Below are 22,729 nucleotides of genomic sequence, written 5' to 3'. Positions count from 1 at the left end.
GCAATGAACAACCCTGCACACATATAGGAAATCTAATTGATAGTAATTTCCATTTTGCAATTATATTAACTAATAGGCAAGATAAATAATACAATAATCAAGTTTCAATGCGCATTAAAAACTATTAGATTTCTGACGAGTATGAAAGTATTTTGGCTCGGACAAAAACGCCGATAAAATTTCACATAGCACAATTCCACGACGAGACGGTAGGTTCTGTTGGTTGAATTAACTCAAAAACGGAGTCTATTCTACTACTTAAAAAGCTTACTGCTGCAGCCATCTGTTTAAACATTCACAGCCCTGGGGCCCATCTTGCATGTCAAACCATATCTCACACTCCATTATTTATACAATAAGCCTAAACATACTTTTCAGCTCACTACAAATACGACTTTAATGGCTGAAAGTGGCATTAAACTTTTTCTTTATATAAAAGGAAATTCAAATGTGAACTGTAAAGATATTACATTCCTGCAGAAAATCCTTCACTCTGGACTTGTAAGAATTTATTTGGAGTTCTCTGGGATTTCACACACAAGAAAACAGAGCAGCTTCCAAGTCCTCAGTTCCCATGAATCATGTTTGAGTAACTGTAGTTGTAATTGAACTACAGTACCTGTTTAAAAATCAAGCATTTGCTCTAACAAACAAAATAAGCTTTGAACAATTTACAACCAAGCTTAAGCCAAATTAACATAGCAATGCTGTGGCACTTTGCCAGTGTAACAAGTCTGAAAACAGGTCGATTCTTATTTAGCACATTGATGCATAAAAGGTTTTTTTTCCTGCCAATTTTCTCAACGGCATTGATTGCTTGCTGGGGTACAATTCATCACGTGAGCCGAGACAATGAATGTTAGCAGGTTATTTGATGGAGAAACATCACACCCAAGCCCGACCCTGACTTTACTCAATCTCACTACACATGCACTTCCATTCGGGGTCATTGAATAGTGATCAGAAGCAGGAACTCCGAGCAGTATTCCCTTCGTCTGGGGCGCTAGGCCAATTGTAGTGATCCTACCATCACCTTCACCGACATCAGTTAACTTAGCAAAGAGCAGGGACCACAGTTGGGACCTTTTTATTCTTAAAGCCCTTCATTACCTTAAGCAAATTACCCATTGGAGATGATAAGTATTTTAATATAAATTGTTGAAGAATTAATGTAGGACTGAAATACTAGAGGATCTCAAACAATGTTGCTTACAATCATTAAGAGAATACATTCCCTCTTTTACTCCTCTGTTTAACTGCTGTTTTTTTTTTGGCCTGTTCACCCCTCCCTTTCTATTCAATTTAGTTCTCTCTCCTTTCCTCCCCCCCCCCCCCATCTGTCTATTTTCTATTGTTCCGTCTTCTTCAGCTTCAATCTCATTTGTCGTTGAACGTGGGAGGTTGTATGGTGCAGAAGGCATGTTCTATGGTGTTGCCTATGGAGCATTGGGAGCAATGCTGAAGGCTGTGGATTTCTGTTGGACTGCAGTTCACAGTCAGGGGAAGAATTTGGGCCACGTGCTGAATGTTTTGGTAGTGAATGCAGGATAGTCGGCAAAGGAACGCTGACAACAAGATCCCACAGGTCTATGTTAGTTCAGTGTACAGTAAGCAAGATAGTTCTGTTAAGTTTAAAGCTGAGGGTATGGTAGCTTAGTGGTTATAGTACTCTACTAGCAACCAAGAAGTCATCCCATTGTGGAAAGTTGTGAAAGTGAATTCAATAAATCTAACCATTTGTGGGCTGGCACCAGGAAATTACTATAAAAGCTGCCAGATTGCTGTAAAAACCCAATTAGACACCACTGTTCTTCGTGAAACCTGCCACTCCTATACGTGACGCCAGTATTGAGCTACAAGGTTGGATCAATGCCCTCAGAGCAACCAAGTATGGGAGACAAATACTGCCTTGGTGGTGTCAGCCACATCCCAAGAACAAATTAGCAAAATGTAGGTGAAAAGAATGAGATGGAGGGGGATGGAAATGAGCAAAGAAATTGCTGATGGTGATGTTATCAGACCAACACGCACAGTATTAAATTCTTCTCTGCTATTTTAAAGGAGGCTATTTTAATATAAACTGGGCTAACCCCTGTCAAAACTGCACTCAGATTTAGGCGATCGCATTAAGCACGAGTGTAATAACTACTCTTGATTTTCAGGCGGAAGAGAATTTAATATAGTAAGTCTGTACTATAGTATTCATTGAACCACAGTAAAATGTTGAGAGAAGACAGTGTGAGAATCTAATTTTTTTTTATATAAAGTGTAAAGCCCTAACATTTCATATTTTCCATAGAGCAAATATTTAGCCTAGCCCAAGAGATGTCTAACAAATTAGAAAGCAATAATTCAAATCCTGCCATTCTGACAATGTCAAAACCACACATGAGCAGTTTATAAAGCAGGCATAATGCAGACACTGAATTACTGCCATCAAGGATTTGTTGAGAATTGTTTTACACACACAATTTATGCATTTTAAATAATGACTTTTGGCTTTTGTTTTTGCATGTAACAGTGTTTAGTAACAGCAAAGAGCACAATGATATAGAACAGAGACAGGAACTCCTACTATAGGATTACAACTGCTTTTCAGCAATGGATTAAAACTCTGCTACATGTATGCATGCAACATAGAGTGTTGTATCTCAAAGTGATTTCTCAGTAGAATTAATCCTCCCATCACAACCCTCATCTAACATCGGATATGGAAAACATGCTCTATCGCATCACTGGAACTGAATTGGAAAATCGGAGCTCATAATGGTAGCAATGTTGCAAAGAGATGAAAAGGCAAACTTCCAGCAAGGAAAGAACTTGCAATTATATAGCAACTCATCACATTGCAAAATGTTCCAAAATGCTTCACTCAACTTCACTCTTTTCCCCCAGACACAGACACATGGGCATCCTATGAACCTCATCATTCCACTTGGCATCAAGAACTCTACCATGGAGATCTCTTGACCTCCATATTTCCTTTCTCCTATGTGTTCCCCTGCTCACCCACTACCTCTTTCTACCCGTAGTGGTGATTGCGTTGGGTGGGGGGGGGGGGGTGTGAATTACTGGCCCTCTCCCATTTCCCTCACATGTGCCCCCTCAAACTAACATTAGCCTTCTATTCATGGTGAGGCTGCAATCAGGCTCAGTCCAAAAGGTGCTAAATCTTGGCGGCTGTTTATTTTCTTCAGCAAATACAGTTAACAAGACCACTTTTTTTCATCAGTAAAATGTTGGCCACCTTCTTCTGAAACCCTAATCCATGCATTTATTACATCAACTGCTCCAACAAATGCAGCCCTCCTTTACAAACTATTAGTGATGCAGGATGACGTGGCCACTGTTCTCACCTGCAATAAATCCTGCACTCCCACCATGTATTGCCGACCCATGCCTCAACAATTCAATTTCAAGATCCTCACTCTTAGCTTCAAATCCTTACAGAACCTTGTTCCATTTCAATAATGTCCTCCAGCAGGATACTCCCATGCAAACTCTCCTCTCACCATTCCCAAATACTTGTGGTCCATCAGTCTTGCCACTCCATCACCAGCACCCACTCCTTCAGTGACTTTACCTGGCCCTTTTAAACTCCATCATAAATACCTCCACTTACCACGTCCTACCCTCCCTTAAAAAAAAAAAAGCCCTCTCCAACCACCTGCACCCCAATCCTTTTGCTCCCCCTCATACTCAGGTCCATTTCTCTCCTTTGCCCTATAAGGCACTTCGATGCCTTTCTGAATTTTAGGTATGTTTTAGAAATGCAAGTTGTTATGACATTGATAGAGCATATTGATTGTTCAGAACCAACAACCTTCAGCTAGTATTGGTGCTGCTTTACTAAAGCTGAACCAGGAATGGGATGCCGGAGGGTTTGACTAAAGTTAGGGCCAATAGTTGCCATACCCATTTCCTTCCAAATTAAAGATATATACTGATTTAAAGCAGTCTATTTTGCAATTAAAGCTATACTACCACAAAATTCAAACAGAATGAGAATTGAGTTATAGAATGAGAACGGCCACTTCTATATCAGGATATGTGCAACTTTTATAGTCCTGGACTCAATACTCAACTTTCAGTTTGCTATGCACAGATTTTTTTTTTCCTGCATCAAAAGATTTTCAGATCAAAATGCACAGTTGCATTTGTGTGACAACAGCTAATAAGAATTTAAAACATAAGAATCAGGAGCAGGAGTAGGAGCTTGAGCATATGCATGAAAATATTCTGATCCCAGCCTCATCCACTCTCAAGACATTTCACTTTTAAAATCGGGGAAAACAAAGCATAAGCAATTCTTGTATTTTCACTAGAGTTGTGGCTCTGGCAGCAAGCCAGTGAGCAGTGGAGGTCATTGGATGAGTAGACAAAATGTACAGTATGTTTCTGAAAGCAACTTCCAAAAAACAAAATAAATTAAAATGTCACAAGAAATCCAAAGACCACAATTTTCATTTTAGTTTTCATGATGGAAATGGAAAATAGGAGAGAGAGAAACTTCAGAACACTGGAGCTTCAATTTAATTATTACATGAGAATGGGGCTGTTAACACTGTGCCTGGACAGCCAATTACTCTCGAGTTGGCTGAAGATATGAAGGTTGTGTTTACGCTTCATTCACCGATCTGTAGTCTGTGTTTGAACTGCCAGTGAAGGGAGATCAGGTTGCTGTCATGGTGACAGTGGTGTGTAACAGCACCCCTAAATAGTAAAGTTGGTGGGTAAATGCATTACTGAAGTTATCAACATACAAAAAGGACAGATAAAGATAAAAAACTTCTTGGCATGGTACAACCTATATGCTGCATCAATCTCGCCCCATTCCCCCAGGTCATGCAAACTCTTAAGTAAAAAAAAAAAGGAGAGAAAATAACACTCTGGGAAATTCCTCAAAAGACAATTAAGCTCCAGGGACTAGACTTGCACCTTCATTTTCAACGGTACAGCTGTCCTTTGATGAAAAACCGCCCGGCGAAAGTTGCCTCTTCATTTATTTAAGAATTCTGTCCACTTTCTAAAAAGACCGCCGGGGAGCAAACCGCCCACATGCATCGGCGTGCACCGCCAGGATCTAAGTTTTGCCTCAACAGAGGACTCATACACACCACTGAGGAAACCGCCCACGAAAAGCTGCCGTAAACAGGGCGGTAGGCGAGTACCCTGCGAAGAAAGGCAAGTTAAAGTTTTTAATAATTATTTTTAAAATTCTAAAATGGTGATTACCTTTATAACTTTTTATTTTTTGTTTAAGTGAAAAAATATTTTGAGTTTTCACCCCACCCTAGGCCCAACCGCAGCCTTGGAATAAATTTTTTTTAAATTTTAAGAACCACCCGTTCTTGCTACTTTCGGCTGTAACCACCCAGAATCTTGGTTTTAGAACCATTTTCTCAACGGATGGTTTTGTTACCTAATTAGTGGAAACTTTCACCGGCGTTAACTGATGAAGCTTAGCGGTATTTTCTGGGCGGCAAGGGCCTTTGGGAAGGTCTACCCCCAAGACACCACAGTAACTGATATCACTGGCCCCATCTACCTTCTACAACACAAGATGTCTTCTACTTGCAGGAACTCTGAAAATAAGTACTTTCTGGTACCTAACCCCAAGCTTTTGTAACTTGTACTGATGCCCCCTAGTCCTCCCCTGCCCATCAAGCTCAAATAATCTAGCCACTTCGACAGAATCTAATCCCTCCATTATTTTGAAGACGTTAATCATATGCACTCAAAGCCTATGCTTTTCCTAGATCAAAGAGCCCCAAGCCCATCGCAATAACAAAGACATCAATCAACCCACCCTCCTCCGAAACTTTTCCAGGACCCCAATATCCTCTGCCATGTGAGGAGCCCAAAACTGGATACAGTATTTTTGCTGTGGCCCAACCAAGGCCTTGTACAAGGCAAGAATTGTGCCTTGGTTTTTATATTTAATTGTCCTGTTATACACCCCAATATCCTATTCATTTTTGTAGTAGCCTCACGCACAGGTCATGGACCTTCAACGTTTCATGAACTATAATCACTTTTTACTCAGCTGCTTTGTAGGCAACCCTGCATGGAGTATCAATGCCTAAGCTTCGCAAAATTACATTTTATTGCACTTTAAAAGTAGGACGAGAACAAGGATTCAATTTCTAATTGATTAGAATAACCTAATTAGGTTTGGACAAGTTTACATGGGAAAGGTTAAAATGTACACAATGATTGATTTTGCTGGTTTTAAATATTTAACTAACATATTTACACAGCTGAATAGCAATTACCTTCTCTCGGTGCAATAAAAAAACATCACGCTTAACCAGAATTCCATAATAGCCTGCACTAAGAAATTTCAGAATCATAAGTGAGAAGCTATAATGTAGTCTCATTTTTAATTTTCAATTAGATTGCAAAGTGTTAGACTGAAATTTTTTTTTAAATCCTCGCTTACAGAATATATTTCAACAAAGACCCTCACAACTAAAATGCACACCCTACACCTTGATTTCCATAGTTTTTGTACCACCAACAACTTGCATTTATATAGTGCCTCCAAACATGAACATCCCTAGAGGTTTCATAGAGGCGAAAATGAAATGCAAAAGTGGAAAGAATTAGGGACGGTCAAAAAGGTCGGTATACTACCTGTCTTTTCTGTTTATAGAGAGCCTCTCAAATTAAGTCACTGTAGGTAATGCAAAACAGTATTCTGGTACGGATATAAAATGACAGAACTAAAGAGTTTAAAATTCATGCGAACAGCTGTAGTAATAGGAAAGCAAGTGACAGGAGTGCTCAATGGCAGCAACTTCCATGCATTTGTACTGATGAGTTCACCCAAGGCAAATAGATCATCACAGTTGTGAATCTGAGAAGAGAGACATAAGCTGATTAGCAACACACCCCTTTTCTGGGGCAAAAGAAAAAGAGAAAAAGCAAGGGAAAGTACAGAATACAAAAACATGGAGGGTAGGAAAACAAAACAAACAATTTACTGCATTGTACTGTTTTGTTTTTAATTCAAGAGCAATGGTAGGTTGAAACAGAGCAATATTGCATTACATAGTCCATGAGGCCAGTGCTCTCATATCATTGTGAATAAAAATACTTTCACCAGTTTTTTTCCTGTTGGGGGTGGGAAATAAATGATAAAAAATAGATAACTGAAGTGCAGACTCAGCTATTCAGTGTGAAGCAATCAGCATTTTACATAGCTTGTTGTTCAGTCTACTGCACACACAGACAGACACAAAGCAGCTCAAAAACTACAAGTGGACTGTTCCATCAGATTAGCAAGCAAAGAATTAAAAGGAGCACAACGCATTACACATATATGACCCATAAGTCAATTGTCACTATGAATTGCTGTTGGCTAGCCAGTCTTAAATCCTTCAGGCAATCTTTTTGCCACGTTAAATGTAAATCGCAAAATACCAAGACTATGATTTTTTTTTTTAAAAAGGGTGTGTTTCCATTAAGGCTTGGAATGAAACAGTTTCACCTCATAATTGATGCTGCAGTTATAGTGCATACACAGCCCAAAACCATCAGGGAATGACCCGACACCGGAACAAAGTGAAATGAGACTCCCTAAAGGAGGGAGCCTCGCTCCATTTCAGAGCTGGTCTTCACATTCCAAGTTTATCGTTGGAGTGAAATGGTTTCGGCTCAACGACAACATTAAACTGAGTGTATGAAAGCACCGATCATGGAACACTAAATTTCAATAACAAAACATCTGGAAATCAACACCTAGTTTTCTCTTCACTCCCATTCAGGAGGAAGGAGGTGATTGAAAGCAGTGTGCCCCCAGTCATGACTACTAAAACCTCTTGCAAAACACAAGAAAATGTGTGACTGCGCTTAGCATTCAATTTAAATGGGTACCATGGCTATCTGTATTAACACAAGAAAGAATGAAGCTTACACATTTTAAATTTATTCAACAGAACTACAGATTAAAGAATACTTTGTAGTGCCATACTTTCCTAGATTTGCAAAATAACTACTATAAACTTCTACAGTTCAAAATATTTATTTCATGCTATAAATTCACCTTGCTAAACAAATAACACTACCAAAAAATAAAGAGGACTTGCATTTTTAGGGTTAATTTCAAACTAAGTAGAGAAATAAATGTGTGTCTGACTGCTCAGTACGATTTTTTTTTTTAAATGGTAAAAGCAGTATTATGTGCATTGCAGAACCAATAAATCTAATGCTTGGACCAAAGAAAGAAGCCCACATGAATGAACAGAATGCATCTAATATGTGTACTGTGTACACTGAAATGCCCGACGAGTTTCTTCTAGAATAAGGGAGTATTTGCTTTTGTGAGGGTGTCAGTCAGTACAAAAGGCTAGCGTGATAATGGAATGCATTAAATGGCATCAGGAATGTGATGATTTAAGGAAGCAGCATCACAAATCATTAGGTGGTACAGAAAGCTGCAATTGCTATAAGGCATTCCTAATCATCTGCGACCAAAGCATTCCCATCAGTGCAAAGAATTACACATTTTCTACACAAAATTAGTTTACTCTTGTACCTTGACAGTTATCTACACAGCATTGTGTTTATTTGTATATATTTTGGCTTAATTGGTGCTTACCTTCTACAACCATTGCATCACGAAACATGGACATGAAAAAAGAAAAAACAATTAGTTACATATATACTGAAAAAAAACCATAGAAAAACAGGGACACATTTTACTGAATATAAAAAGTGCAGTTAAATTGGAATTTATAGATAAAATGCATAAAAATCTCTGATTTGTTAAGAAGTTAATGATTAATCATTTAAAATTATTTTTCTCATAACAATTTAAAGATATTTTTATTCTATTCCTTTGGTTTTTAAAAAAAATTAAAATCCATAGCAATAAGACATCAACCAAGAAATGATTAGATAGATACTGAGCTCAGCAGTGCAAGGGGCTCATTGAAAATCAAATTTAGGGATTAAAACTCTTTGTTAAATGTTAGGATGAATTTTCAGAACGTGAAACTTAAAATCACTGGCAACACACATTAACTATAAAGACCACCACTGATTTGTGATTTTCACAGAGAGCTCTACAATGCAATCCTCAAAACCACAATTTAATAAAACAGAATTTCACTTCACCATAAACCAGAGGCCCTGGGCACAAGAAATTTCCAGTTACCTTGCTTGTCACCACAACAAATGTCATGCACTTCAGTAACTATTTGTACATGAACCATTTTTAAGCATTTGAGAGGCATGTTTCGGCACTAATGAAAGTCTTTATTATTTGTTTCTTTTATTTCTTGTTTCTTTTGTCACCCTCATCAAGGTACAAAAGAAACACAATTGTCTACTAATAGTGACTATAATTAGCCACACAGGGTATCAGAATATAATTGTTACCCAAGTGAGGCATGAGAGAAACAGGACACAAGACTGAATATTGGAAAAAAGTGTAATTTTATTACCTCCTTAGAACAAAATACAAGATTGGAGGGGGGGAAAAAGGATTATTTTAAGCCTTTTTCTTTTTTTCCAACTGAATAAGCAAGTCTTTGACATCCACAAAAAATCAATGAGAATAGACAGCCCAGCAGCTCCAATTACAGAGAAAGCTGAACTCCCATTCCAACAGCTGGGGTTCAAATTTCAACCAAGACTGACATTTGAGCCAAGCTATGGATGGGTTTTTACTAGTTACTGATCTGATCACTGGATGTAGCTTCAGACTTGACCTCTCCAACACATTGCTGTACCTTACATAAACTCCTACCCGGCCAAAACCCTGGCCACATGCATCCTGTCCCACACCAAGTCCCATTCACCTTGTCCTTACTGACCTCCGTACGATCGTTATCCACTCAACACATTGAACATTAAATTCTCATTCACATCTCAATGGCCTTATTCCACTCTACTTTTGTGATTTCCTCCAGTCCTATGACAATCCGTGCCCCATGGTCTTCCAACTCTAGCCTCCTCCCCTTCCTTTGCTCTACCAGCAGTGCTACAGCCTTTAACCTTTTTGGCTCTGCTCTCCAGAACCCTCGCTAAATGTTTCTGTCTTGCTTTCTTTCTCCCCTCCCCCACAACTTTCAAAAGCTTACTTAAAACCCATCTTTGTTAACATATCTACCACTAACTTTTCTATGACTGCTCAGTATCCATTTCTCTTTGATGCTTATAAATCTCAGTTATTTTAGCTACTATTTCAATAGAGGAAGTGAGCAAAAGCCACACACAAGCACACACTGGACATCAGGGTGATTGAAGATCTGGTGCCGACTGACCAGTGAAAACATGTAACGAAAACAAGAAATTAGGAGAGTTTGTTTTAATAGATGAATCCAAAAAATCATCATCCTGAAAAGATTTCCACCTATTATTATAGATTACAAGGGAAGACGAGCTTAAACAATCTGACTCTTTCCTGCTTCCTAATTCAGCATTTATATTAAAGAAAAACCCTTAACATTCTCAGAGTGAAAGCATTCACCACAACTGACCTCATTTCTTTGAGTCCTTCAGTCTCTATAACGTGCAGGATCTGTTTAGGGGTCATTGGAGCATCCGAGTAATTTTCCAACACCTGTGGACAGATATGTACTGAAATCCAAGTCAACCATTACCTGACAGCACAAAAAGGTTGAAAAGAAAAGATCATGTGCAGCAATATACATGATGCAGGGGTTCTTTAATCCATAGGACTTTAAAGCAATTACAGTCAGTTCGCAGACTATGGCTACATTATTGTTTATGGAAATATTGTCTATAGGAAGACCATTTTTAAATTGATATTTTCTGAATGCTGGCGAAGAGAAATTTACCTCAGTAGCCAGATGATTCATAGTACATCAAAATACATTGTGCACTAAAACCATCTCTTTAGTAGTTAGATATAATTAAAACAAAGCCAGTTTTTAAAAATTTAAAAACGAGTCTTCCCCCACCCCACCCCCCTCCCCTCCTTAGAGATAATAAAGCACAGTTTATCACCTGTCCTTTGATCGGAGATAAGTTCACCACCACAGATATACGCTTTTCATTTCTGCCCTCACGATAATGGTAACACATAGAATATAGTCCCCGATAGAACAAGTGATGGCAATGCTCTGGTACTTTGCCCAAATAACCATTTTTCACCTGCATTCCAAGACGGCGAGTGGTGCTAGGCTTTTTTTTCTCTTTGAGCGCCTTACAACTTAGCATAATCCTGACTATCACATACGTGAACTTTACAGATGTGGTCACAGGATAGTAATCACAGATCCATGGCAGATGTTCCCCTTCCTAGTCCAGGGATGTTGATGCCAACTGCAGTTCCTGTATTGCCACTCCTACAATATTAGGATTTAAACTTGGAAGCTTCCTAGTCTGTATGGCACAGTACTATAGTATATGGTGTAATAACACACCGAGCCATCAAGAAAACCCCACAAGTCTCACTTAAATAAGTGAAAAAATAAAGCAATTAACTTCATGCAGCTTCTGGGAAAGTTTAAATAGGTCAGGGCTGAAAATAACCAACATTTAAGGGAAAGACATTTAAAAAAGTTAGATAGGAACTTTCCAAAAAGCAGAGACATTTACAGCTTTAGCATGTTGACTTCCAAAATGTCAAGAGACTTGCTATTCTAAGACTTCCATCTGAACTTTTGAAAAGGCAAATACTCCACACCAAAATGTTTAGCAATTTGCCATTGTTTTGAACCATTGTTTTGTTCTGTGTTACAGAAAACAATGGTGCATCAAATGACATGGATCTAATAATTCACAAGCACTACAAATCATTCCAGTAGCAGTAATATTGAACAAATTAGATTAAATCCTATGTGCATACTCTTTAACCTGGCTGAGCAACATCTAGATCACAGTGACTGAAGACATGCAAAACAAATATGTGGGGACAGAGCTTAACAGATTGTCAGTTCTCTTTATGAAGCAGTCAATATTATTGGTAAGACTTCTTCTGGATGTTAGCAGTAAAACTGTCAGGGAAGAAGTGAGGATTTGACAGTATGGTTGTGGAAACTGTTAAGTTACTCAAGCAGAATCTTGTGGGCTTCAAACACTATTGTTCATGGCCCCATTTTTGTAATACAAATACTCTATAACCAATATTTGGGTTCTGAGGAAAGATCTCCACTTAAGAGTTAATCTGTCCTTTCTCTTTCATTTGCAGGTGGACCAGCCATGTATATCCAGCATTCTCCCTATTTTTTTTTTTTTTTTTAAAGTTCCCCTCCCCCCAAATACAAAGTTGTTCACTGATGTTGCATCTTGATGCAGCACATAAACTGTATATTATTTCAGAAATGTACATTTCCATGTGTGCCGCAAGACTGCTGCTGGAAAATATCCAGTCCTAGGCATACCACACCATAAATAACCCTAACTGGATGCTGTTATAAGTAACATTTAATGGAAAGTACAGAGTGTCTGTGATGAAAGTTGTGCTGCCAGGGGAGACCCCAAACGTTAGTGAGGTGCTTCCCCACAGGAATAGGGGAAAAATATAATGTACAAACATCACCCACTTGGTTGAACGAGACAGAGACAATTTGTAGCACAAAACAACATGCAGCATAAGGCAAGGATTTAATGGAGTGGATCTGTTCAGAATCCAATCTTCAAGCAGGCTGGAAGGGTTAATTATCTTTCCTCATTTGCAATCTTCTCAGAAAAACAACTGGACAGTCTACATTTCATTAACACTGTTGTAAAGAAGTATCAGCCAATATTTCAAGCTGCCTCCACATTTAACCCAATTTAGTGCTTTGAGAACTGCAGTTCCATATGCCCAGTGGGGCTGAAAATTAAAATTCTCAGGATGTAGCTTAAGCAAAAATGTAAAATACGTTTATATTTGCTTCACTTTGTTTGAAACAAGCATCAATTTTTGTCCTTTCAAAAGACTATTTTAGAAAAAAATATATATATATTATGTCTAACGGAAAAATACATTTTAGCTCACAAAGAATTTCAGCATTAAATGCTGCAAACAGGACATTCTGTACTGAGGCATATGGATCAGGGAATCGCCATTAATCTGTGTATTGACTGCTCAAAATATGCATGACCTAGGAGTCACTGCCAAAAAAAGAAAACTAATTTTTCTACATTTTCTGCTTTTGGGAGCTACAATGCCAGTTGTTAATTAGAAAAAAATGCCCCATTACAAATCAAAAAACACTCTCCAAAAAGCCCAGAGATTGCCCATTTATTTGAAAAAGAAGTCTGCTGGGAAGGAAAAGGTCAGGAAGAGGGGACTGAAGTATTTATTGTATTCCAGACCATTTGAGTAAGGGAGATTCATTGTGTGATCACAAACAAATTTTAAAATGTTACCTGGCTCTGGTTTCATTATTTTTGTGTAAAATAAAAAGCCCAGATCTGTAGCTTCAGGTTTGAAAACCCGAAAACATCAAACCATTCCATGAAAATTTATTCAAGCCAGCTGAGGTTAATACTCATGTATGCAACTTGGTAAGATAATAATCTACAGCAAATTTTCAATCACTTAACACAAAGGTTTTCCCTGGCACTGCTTGCTACAAGTCAGAGGATATACTATGTTACAAGGACAGGAGAATTATACCATGTAATGCAGTTTGTTCTTCTAATGCAAAAAAAAATGCAGCTAGGTGGTTTTAAGGCCACATGGTGCAATTCTTGCACCTTCCTAAATTAATTTGAAGTTCATTCTTCAATAGCTCCTTTGTACAATTAGAAGTCAGATCAGATTTGGGTTTTTTTATATAAATAAAAAGTATGACAGAAATTTGCACGAATGGCACCTGAAATGGGACAGGACATTTTTCAAAATGCAATATATCCCAGTAGATTTCCGATCATGTTGCTCATGATAAATTGGATGAAACACTATTTTGTAGTTTTCCTGAAAGAAATATATAGGTTACTATATTCATGGGTCCAATTATAGCAGGTTATGTACATGACAAATTAATTTTTAAACAATTAAAAATTTTAACGTAGAATCTTTATACTTTGCAAGTATTTCAAATATCTGCAGTAACTGATTTTAGGTTTATGCAGAACATTTGGAAGAATTATGGCATTACTTAAGTTTGGAGGGAGGTTCGACATAAAAGCCTGAATTTAAAATGTGCTTTCACAAAGTCTGGTCTAAATATTTAAGTATTTATGCACCAATATTTGGTAAAAGGAGGAAAAATATAAATAAGGAAATAAGGAACTAAAGGTTTATATTTCTTAGCCTTCCCGATAAAAAGCTACACCCCAAATAGATGGACAATAAAATATTTGCAGAGATCTTTTTATGTAATTAGTGTATTTATTCATCTACATGCAATGGATAAAGTAAATATTTTGTTTATTGAACTTTACTGTTTTTCTTTGGAGATCTGCACCATCCACTCCCCCATTTTTCATAAACTTCTGACTTGAAAGCAAAAAAAATTTTTTTTATATATGTGCATTAAAAAAATAAGCTCAACATTAAAACTAGGTACAGTTCCAAGATGGGGGAAAAGTACATTCTAGATAGTGGTTTCAGAATATAAATTACTCAGTGGGGAATTTACACTACTGAGTCTTGGTAATAAAAATCATCAAAACTAAACATGAAATAGTCAGAGAAAGACTATGTTTCATTCATTGCCTTTTTCAAAATTCACAAGTCAAATCAGTTATACTATAAAGCATCCTACTCCCAGACAAAAAGCATCCACACTAAGCTGACAAATCCAGAACAGACAAGTACCTATGGTTCGCCTCATGGCATGTCAAGTCCCGAATTTAAAACTCACAAGCTTTCTATTTCAACATTATCCAAACGCCCCCAACTATAAACATTACAGCTGAAAGATCAGTGCAAACAGGTTATCAAGCACGTGACCTGTACAATAAAGAATAATTGTGCATTATATTGCTCAGATACAATAGCAATACATTGCTTCAAACACAAAGACAGCTCAAGAATGATGGCATCTGCCAAGGTCATGAAAACATTACATTAAAAGACATGCTCAATTGATAAACAAAATCTATATATTAACTGATTTCCCATGGCACTGCTCATGTAGAGGGGGAAAATGTGGTGGTTTAATAATATGGACATCAACTAAGTGCAACATAAAGTAAGTGTGAGATTTACAAATGTTTACTGTGCTATCAATGGAGGCAGCAAGTGAGAGTTGGGCACTCAACAGGGAGAATTCAACTAGCCTCTAACATGACTTCTGCCACAATAGATTTCTTACAGCACCACAAGTCATCACGCTGATTTGGAGCTTCTTAGATCACCTTTACATTCCAAAATTCAGCTCCCTTATGCCAACAGCAGAACTGTAAATCACAAAATAAAATCTCCAATTCAGCACAAAGGACCTGGTTTTAGCATATTCCATACAGGAAGCTAGTGCATCGATAAGATATAATTCTCCCTTGATCCAAACTATAGAAGCACCGTATGTAAAATGTGCACAGTAAATGTTGAATGGCACAGGAGGTAGAAAGAGGAAAAAAATATTGAGTGCAGGCACAGACTCGGATTTATTTCAGTCGCTATGGCTTCAGGTGTGTAGCTAGGTCCCAATCTGATGCTGGAGCACACTAAATCCAAGCAATGTAAAGTTCCTTCCAGGAGAACATTACATGCAGATTAGGTTTCACACCAGGTAGAGTGCAACTCCAGTCCGATTTAAAAGTGCTCAAGTAGACTGCCACGGCACCTTATAAACTTAGTAAGGAGTCTTTTTAATTGTACAAGAATACACACAGTCATTTGCTCTCTCCAAACAGGCAGATGCAAGTTGCAGTTGGGCACTGCCCACAGTATAATTCTTGTCTTTTTGGCTACACTTCACAGCTACAGGTATAATTGCAGTCTGAAGAGAAATTAAAGTACTACTGAAAGCTATTATTCTGAAGGTTTGTGGAATGTTATTAAAAGGGAATATTTAAGTGCCAATTTTCATGGATTTATTTTTCCTATATTGTCTTTTATCAGGAAAATTGTAGAATGTAGCTTCAGGTAATCCTTAAATTGTGGCATTTAAATTCTGATTTCATATCAATGTGGAAATGGAAGCAGCGGTGCTGTGCAATTCTCAGACAAAGCAATTTATTTTGTACAATTAATGCAGCTCCAAGATGTTTGGTGCATGTTAATGCAGAGTCTGGAATTTAGCACAAGTGCTGCTCACCTTACTGGAGGGCTTTATCATTTATAACAAATACCACATGAGTAATGTTGATGCATACAACAGTCACCACACACAGAATAGTAATATTTGTCAGCTCTAGCTTACACTATTTAACAAGTCTCATCAAAAGCATCAGCTAAAGTGACAAATTCTGAAACCTGTGTGTTATTCAGCAAAAACAGTAATACAATTATTGAAACAGAAAATCAGCAATCCACAATGCAATTTTAAACTTTTTTTTAAAAAAAGTACTGCAGCCTAGTTTCACAGATCAAAAAGGCAGTAGATAATTTCTACATTTACTTGGAACATTTAAAAACAGTAATTAATGCTGAAGCTACATAGGGTTCTGGCCAGGCTGTACCTCAAGTACTACATTCGGTTTTGGACAAAATACAAAAAAGAAACATCCAGGCCCGGAGCGTGGCAGAGAAGGGACACAATCACTGGTGTCAGAAGGCTGGAATTGGGAGGTAAAGTTTTCAAAACTTGGACTCCAGCTTTGAAACCAGGAAAATGAAATGGAGCCATAGGAGGTAGAAAATGAAAACAGAAGATGTTGGAAATACTCAGCAGGCCATGCAGCATCTGTGAAGTTAGAAACAGTTAACCTTTCTGACAAAAGGTCATTGACCGGAAATGTTAACTCAGTTTCCCTCTCCACAAATGCTACCTGATCTGCTGAGTATTTCTAGCATCTTCTGTTTTCATTTCAGATATCCAACATCCGCAGTATTTTCCTTTTGCTGATGTATAGAAAATACGGAATGGATTAGGGGAGGTCAATCCAGAGCACTATTTCATGTTAAATTAGGGCCGCAGGGCAAGCGAAGATGGGTACAAACTAGCATACGGCAAGTTCAGAATGGACACCTGGAAACATTTCTTCATATTAGTGATTAGTAGCTAGAATGATCTCCCAGATAGGGGAGTGGGACCAAAATCTCTGGAATCAGTCAAGTAGGAGATGCTGCAATTGGAGGGAAGTGAGGGGAACAAAAGATGAGTTAATTTGGCCAAAGCCTCCCTCACCTGAATTTATCTTTAACAATAGGATAAATTGTTGTTTGACTAGTGAGACGTTTGGATTTGAGGACAATCAGGAAATGAAAAGACAAGACAATGAGCCATAATTTTCTATAGCAGGTCATCCAACAGTATCTACCGGTAGTTAGACTCGCCTTTGCACGTTTAGGTTTCTACATTTTGTGTGGCAAGTTGCTGAAAGTGCGAGCTGATAAAAGGTGCAGCGAAAGGAACCAGGGCTTCTGGGACCTGAGTGAACCGGACAAGCAACTGTGTATCTCCTTAACCAGACAGAAGGATTGCGAAATAAGGACGGAGAGTTGATAAATTCAATGTCAGATCAGATACAGAAAGAGAAATAAAAAAGGGAAACAAAAATTGGATTGAGAGTGAGAGAGAGAGAGCGAGCGAGCGAAAGAAAAAGACAGAAATGAAAAGTTTTTTTTTTAATTTTATATTTTTTTAAATTTCCAATAATTAAAACCTGAAGGAATGAGACTCCATATTGGTACTAGTTAATTTTCAGTGCCCGAGATTACTGGCAGCAATTAACACTTATCACATCGCTAAAAGGACACTTCGACTGAAATGGACAAGACTTAACTTGCATGTTTAGTTTGTATCCATCGTGCAAATACAGCAACTTAACGCCATTCAATGCATCTAATGGTGAGCCCGGCATCGAGATGACATTTTTGTGAAGCCAATGGCGGAGTGGAGCAACAGCTACTTTTTCCATATTGGCTTTTAACCGTGCATCTGCCCTTCTCCTGAAATTGCTGTACAATTTGTATATAAATAATGACTAGCGCCATTAGCCTCACTGTTAATTTGACAACAAATTCTGGTTCAATAACATCACATCAAATAAATAAAAGCAGTTGCATCATGTTGATTTTCATGCTGATTACAAAGTAATAAAAATATAGCACAGGCTTCAAGAGTCAAATTTTGAAAGTATAAGTCAATAAATTGTATCGTTTCAGACACAATAGCCAAAACCAGTTTGAATGATGGCAGTAATTTGGAATGATGCCTGAATTTAGGCATCAACCTAAACAGGCATTGCTGTCAGAAATGTCCAATGTAAATAAACTGCCTACTCAATATCTAACCCAGTGACACATCAGGCCCACTATGATCTACTAAAATAAATACTTTTGGGAAGAGTTTAAAGTGTTTGCTTTTTCAACATACAAGACACTTAAACTCTTCTACAGTGAACTGAACATCTGTCACCATGTTGGAGACTGGTGCTGCTACTAGTAACAAGTGGTAACCATTACTGCTCCTGAGCAACCAGATGTGTTAGACAGTGATTGGCCAATGGACACCCATTCCGGTCTAAAGCAGTGTTTGGGAGCATGTTTGGGGGGGGGGGGGGGGGAAAGAGGGGAGAAAGAGAAAGGGAGCCCATTGCAAGCATTAGGAAAAATCAAAATACTTAGCCTTGAAATTCACCTGGGCAGTGGCAGTCAATGGAACGGAGTATTAGACGGTGTGTATAAAAGGGCGGCTGATCTGATACCGCACGTTTTGCGCCGTCGCCCAAAACGAATTTCTAGACCATTCTCTTCGGGAAAAAGTTGGATTGTGACAAGTCTGCCTGATGCTTTGTCTTTCTAATTACACTAGAGGGGAAAGGATATCAGACAACTAGAAATACATAACAAGGATACAACGAAAGAGCTCCAGCACAGTTGCTACCTTGAAGCTTACAAAGTTAAAATATAGGGGCAGAATTTGCAGATGGTATGACAGTGTACTCTCAGAGTATGCCGTCGTGCCGCCTTTGAAAATGACCGCGAGTTAATGATTTTCGCATGCACTGCACATGCGCCAACCCCGAGCTTGCGATCGGTCAAGTTCAGCTGAGACAGTTCATCCGCTGCAACTGTAAATCCTCATTGCTGGCAAGAAGTTGGGCTAATTGCCCACCAACTGCGCAGCAATTACGCTGGAAAATTTTACACCTGGTGCACACAGGCTCAGAAGACTGTTTACACAGCGTAAGGGGGGGGGGGGGGGGGGGGGGGAAAAAGAGAAGAAATGAAAAAAAAAATTGTATAAAAATAATTAAAAACAAGTACATAAAAGTGCCGAGTATCAACCTACCTGTTTGAGGGATGAGATGTTGTAATTTTTTTTTTGAATCGTGCAGTCTTCCAGTAAATAACCTGTACTTACTCCAAAGTATTCCCTGTGCTTTTTAAAGCCAAGTACTGTACTTGTCAAATAAATATTCACACCGTTTAATTTAAAATTTGATTGATGTCAGGCATCAGAGATTTCCCCAATCTGTTTCCCCGATTGCACTTTTCACTAGACACTGCCCCATGTAATCCCAGGTACACTTACTCAACGGTGCACCCCTGGGTTCCGTGGGTCACTACGCTGCGCACCGGGTTACGTGCGGATTTCGTTCGGAAGTCTGCGGCACACTCTTTAGCTACGCCGCCAACTGCAAATTCAGGCCTTTGAGTTTCAGTTAGACATATGGTTGCTCCCTTTTAGTCTCGAGCACAATCTTATGGAGAGTGTGGGATTCTCCACTAGATTATGATGATTGAGAGGAGGGCAATACAGCATCACGCTGAAAATAATTAAGGACACTGCATCATGCAAACAAGTCAACAATTTCACTTTTCCCTGAAAGACATGTGTTATGGAATCTTTTCCTGATGGTTCAAAAATGATCACAATGCATGTGCTTCCAAATTAAACATTAACAATAGTGACAAACCATCCCAAGAGTACTCACTGGACTGTAAGAGATATGGTACTGATTTATAAAGGCAGTAATCTATCCAAAGTTTTCAATGTAAATATGATACTTGGTTGCACTATTAAATAGGGTCTACAGTGGTAGCCAATATTGGCACTACATTGAAAAGCAAACCCTTAAAATCAATGCTAGACAAGGGAGAGGATATATAAAAAGCTTTAACACAACCATTAAACCCCAAAGATTAAATTACTATCCTGTTACTATAGAGCATTTTCTAGAAAACACGCAGCATTATGGGATACCTTTAGTGCAACAAAATGCAAACAATGGCTATGTAAGTATATCCTTACTGCAATCCAATCCACATCTAATGATTCATATTGAAGATTTAACAACCATGCCCATTAGAACTTTAACACCAAAAATATTCAAATAAATATTAAGTTATATCACTAGTGCCAATACTTATAAATGTGCAATTTATCTAAAAACCAAGGAAACCTATAAACTCCAAGTTATTCAAATAGGTGCTTCAAATAAATGTCAAATGTATAACAGAACAGTATAAAACATATAATGTAGTTAGCTAAAACCATATGCTACACATTAATCTTAAAATCCCAATGCTTTTATGCTCAACGTCAATGGCACAATTGTAACTACAGCATCGAATGCATTTGAACAATATGATCCTAACACTACAATATCAATAAATGTTAGTTGTACTAGCTGCATACAATTCACAATTAAATGATGGGGGAGAGGAGGCGAATGCAATGCTTCTTAAACGAATTTTACAACTTTCAAGCATGCTGTGACATGGCACCACTACCACGCTGGAAACAGGTCTCGGACATTACCCAACTAGTTACACTACACAGCGCATAATTCATTTATGAACAGGAACCCTTGTCTGCATAGCTATGGGTTTCTTACAGACTACAAAGCAAACTGAAGAATGACTCACTGCTAAAATAATACATTGCAGATTAAATTTCACCACATTATAAGCCACAAGAATAAAAGGGGAGAGGGGGGGGGGGACCTAGATAGCTTTTTCTTTCCATAAAATACAAATATGGAACAGCAAAAAAATGCAATCAAGAACATGGGGGAGGGGGGGGCACACAATATGGATTATTGATGTTCATGATGTAAATGCTACACAGACATCATGTACATTAAAATAAATTGAAAACAAAAAAGTGCAAACACACACACACACAAATAACCTCCCCAAACTTTAACCCATGTAAAAAAACGGGGAAGGGGGTGGAAAATCCTCTTTTTTTTGCATGAGCAGGAGTGGGTGCCACACATGATAAACATGTGCTGGCTGAGCCCGGATTGCTTGTATTCTTGTTGCAGGAGCTCCCGCCCCCCCTTCCCAATCCCAATCCCATGTCGGGTCATGAACCCGTTTCAGATGGTGCTGAATTAGCGGGGGGGGGGGGGGGAAATTGGAAAATCTTTCCACACACAAAACACAAAAAAAAAACACTCTTTAGTTACCATGCGGGCAGCCTCAGCCCACGTGCGGTCCTTCTTCTTCTTCTGCTTGTCTTTCATTTTTTCCCCCTTTTTTTTTTCTTTGTTGCTTTAACAACAACAAGGAAAGAAAGAACCAGAAGGTTGTGCGCCCTGCCGTGCCGCGGCCCCCGGGCCCCGGCCTCGTTCGCGCTCCAAGGGCAACCCGCGCGGGCAGCGGTGCAGCGAACGCCTTGCAAACGGAGCGGGCTCTCCTCGCTCTGCGGATCCCGGGGCTTCTAGGCGACGCAAACGGCCATAATGCAAACAGGGCCAAAGGGCAACTGACGTCATTAGCCGCAGCAATTGTTGTTTTCTTCCTTCGCCTCCTCCCCCTTTTATCCCGTTTTATTTTTTTTTTACAGCCTGCGCCGCGCACGCTGCGATCGAATCGTGTGGAATGCTCGGCGATTTTCTCTTTTTATACCCCCCTCCCCTGAATGTTACAAGGAGGCTTGCTGACTCCAGGGTGGGGGAGGAGGAGGAGGAGAACGGGGCGCTTGTTGTAAGGAACTGCTCTGGGTTTTTTCTTCTCTCGCCACTGAATGATCGTTTTTTTTAAAAAAAAAAGGAGCCGAGAATGCACTCTGGGGGTTGTAGTTCCCGCGGGGACGGGCGCGCCCTCTGGTAGCGTGGCCGCTCCCGCCCACTGGACTACAACTCCCGCGAGCCTCTAGAGCGCACCCCAGACAGAGCGAGAGAGAGAGAGAGAAGGGGAGTGGACACCGCCGCCCCGCGGCAGCGAGCGGCACTGCAGCGACGTGATACTCGCGGAGCCGACACTATTTCTTGCTATAGGGACAGATTAAACAGGGGGATCTAGGGGCCGCTGTTCAACTGGCATGCACACATCTTGATCTTCTCCCAACATATTTTTCTGAACCTCTGAAAGAAAGACTTGCATTTATAAAGCGCCTTTCACGGTCCACCGGACGTCTCAAAGCGCCTAACAGCCAATTAAGTACTTTTTGAAGTGTAGTCACTGTTGAAACACAAAAGCAAAATACTGTGGATGCTGGAATCTGAAATAAAAACAGAAAATGCTGGAAATTTCAGCGGGTGGAGAGAAACAGAGTTATCGTTTCGGGTCGATGACCCTTCTTAAGGTCACTGTTGTAATGGAAACGCAGCAGCCAATTTGCGCACAGCAAACTCCCACAAACAGCAATGTGATCATGATCAGCTAATCTGTTTTTGTTCTGTTGATTGAGGTATAAATATTGGCCAGGACACCAGGGATAACTCCCCTGTATTGTCACTGTATCTGTGCTCTGTCAAA

At 39.1% G+C, this 22,729-nt stretch overlaps 1 protein-coding gene across 4 annotated transcripts in view; it reads right to left on the bottom strand.

Moving 5' to 3' along the window:
* The window catches only part of asxl1 (ASXL transcriptional regulator 1), a 103,720-nt gene extending 81,755 nt beyond the window's left edge, over positions 1 to 21,965 (bottom strand). For 2 of the 4 annotated variants that reach the window (XM_070896196.1, XM_070896197.1), the window contains exon 1: positions 21,436 to 21,500. Coding sequence is in view for 2 of the 4 variants with exons in the window: in XM_070896200.1 (XP_070752301.1) it covers positions 9,450 to 9,452; positions 10,488 to 10,570; positions 21,436 to 21,492 (143 nt within the window). In the remaining 2 variants the exon portion in view is untranslated. Of the gene's footprint in view, positions 1 to 9,449; positions 9,453 to 10,487; positions 10,571 to 21,435 lie in introns of all 4 variants that reach the window. The other 2 variants (XM_070896200.1, XM_070896198.1) reach the window with 2 other exon arrangements.
* Between the last annotated feature and the right edge of the window lie 764 nt (positions 21,966 to 22,729).

Source organism: Pristiophorus japonicus, chromosome 12, assembly GCF_044704955.1.
Source record: "Pristiophorus japonicus isolate sPriJap1 chromosome 12, sPriJap1.hap1, whole genome shotgun sequence".
NCBI classification, from domain to species: domain Eukaryota; kingdom Metazoa; phylum Chordata; class Chondrichthyes; family Pristiophoridae; genus Pristiophorus; species Pristiophorus japonicus.
Note: the sequence above shows the minus strand (reverse complement) of the source record. Positions and strands in the feature narration are given on the sequence as shown.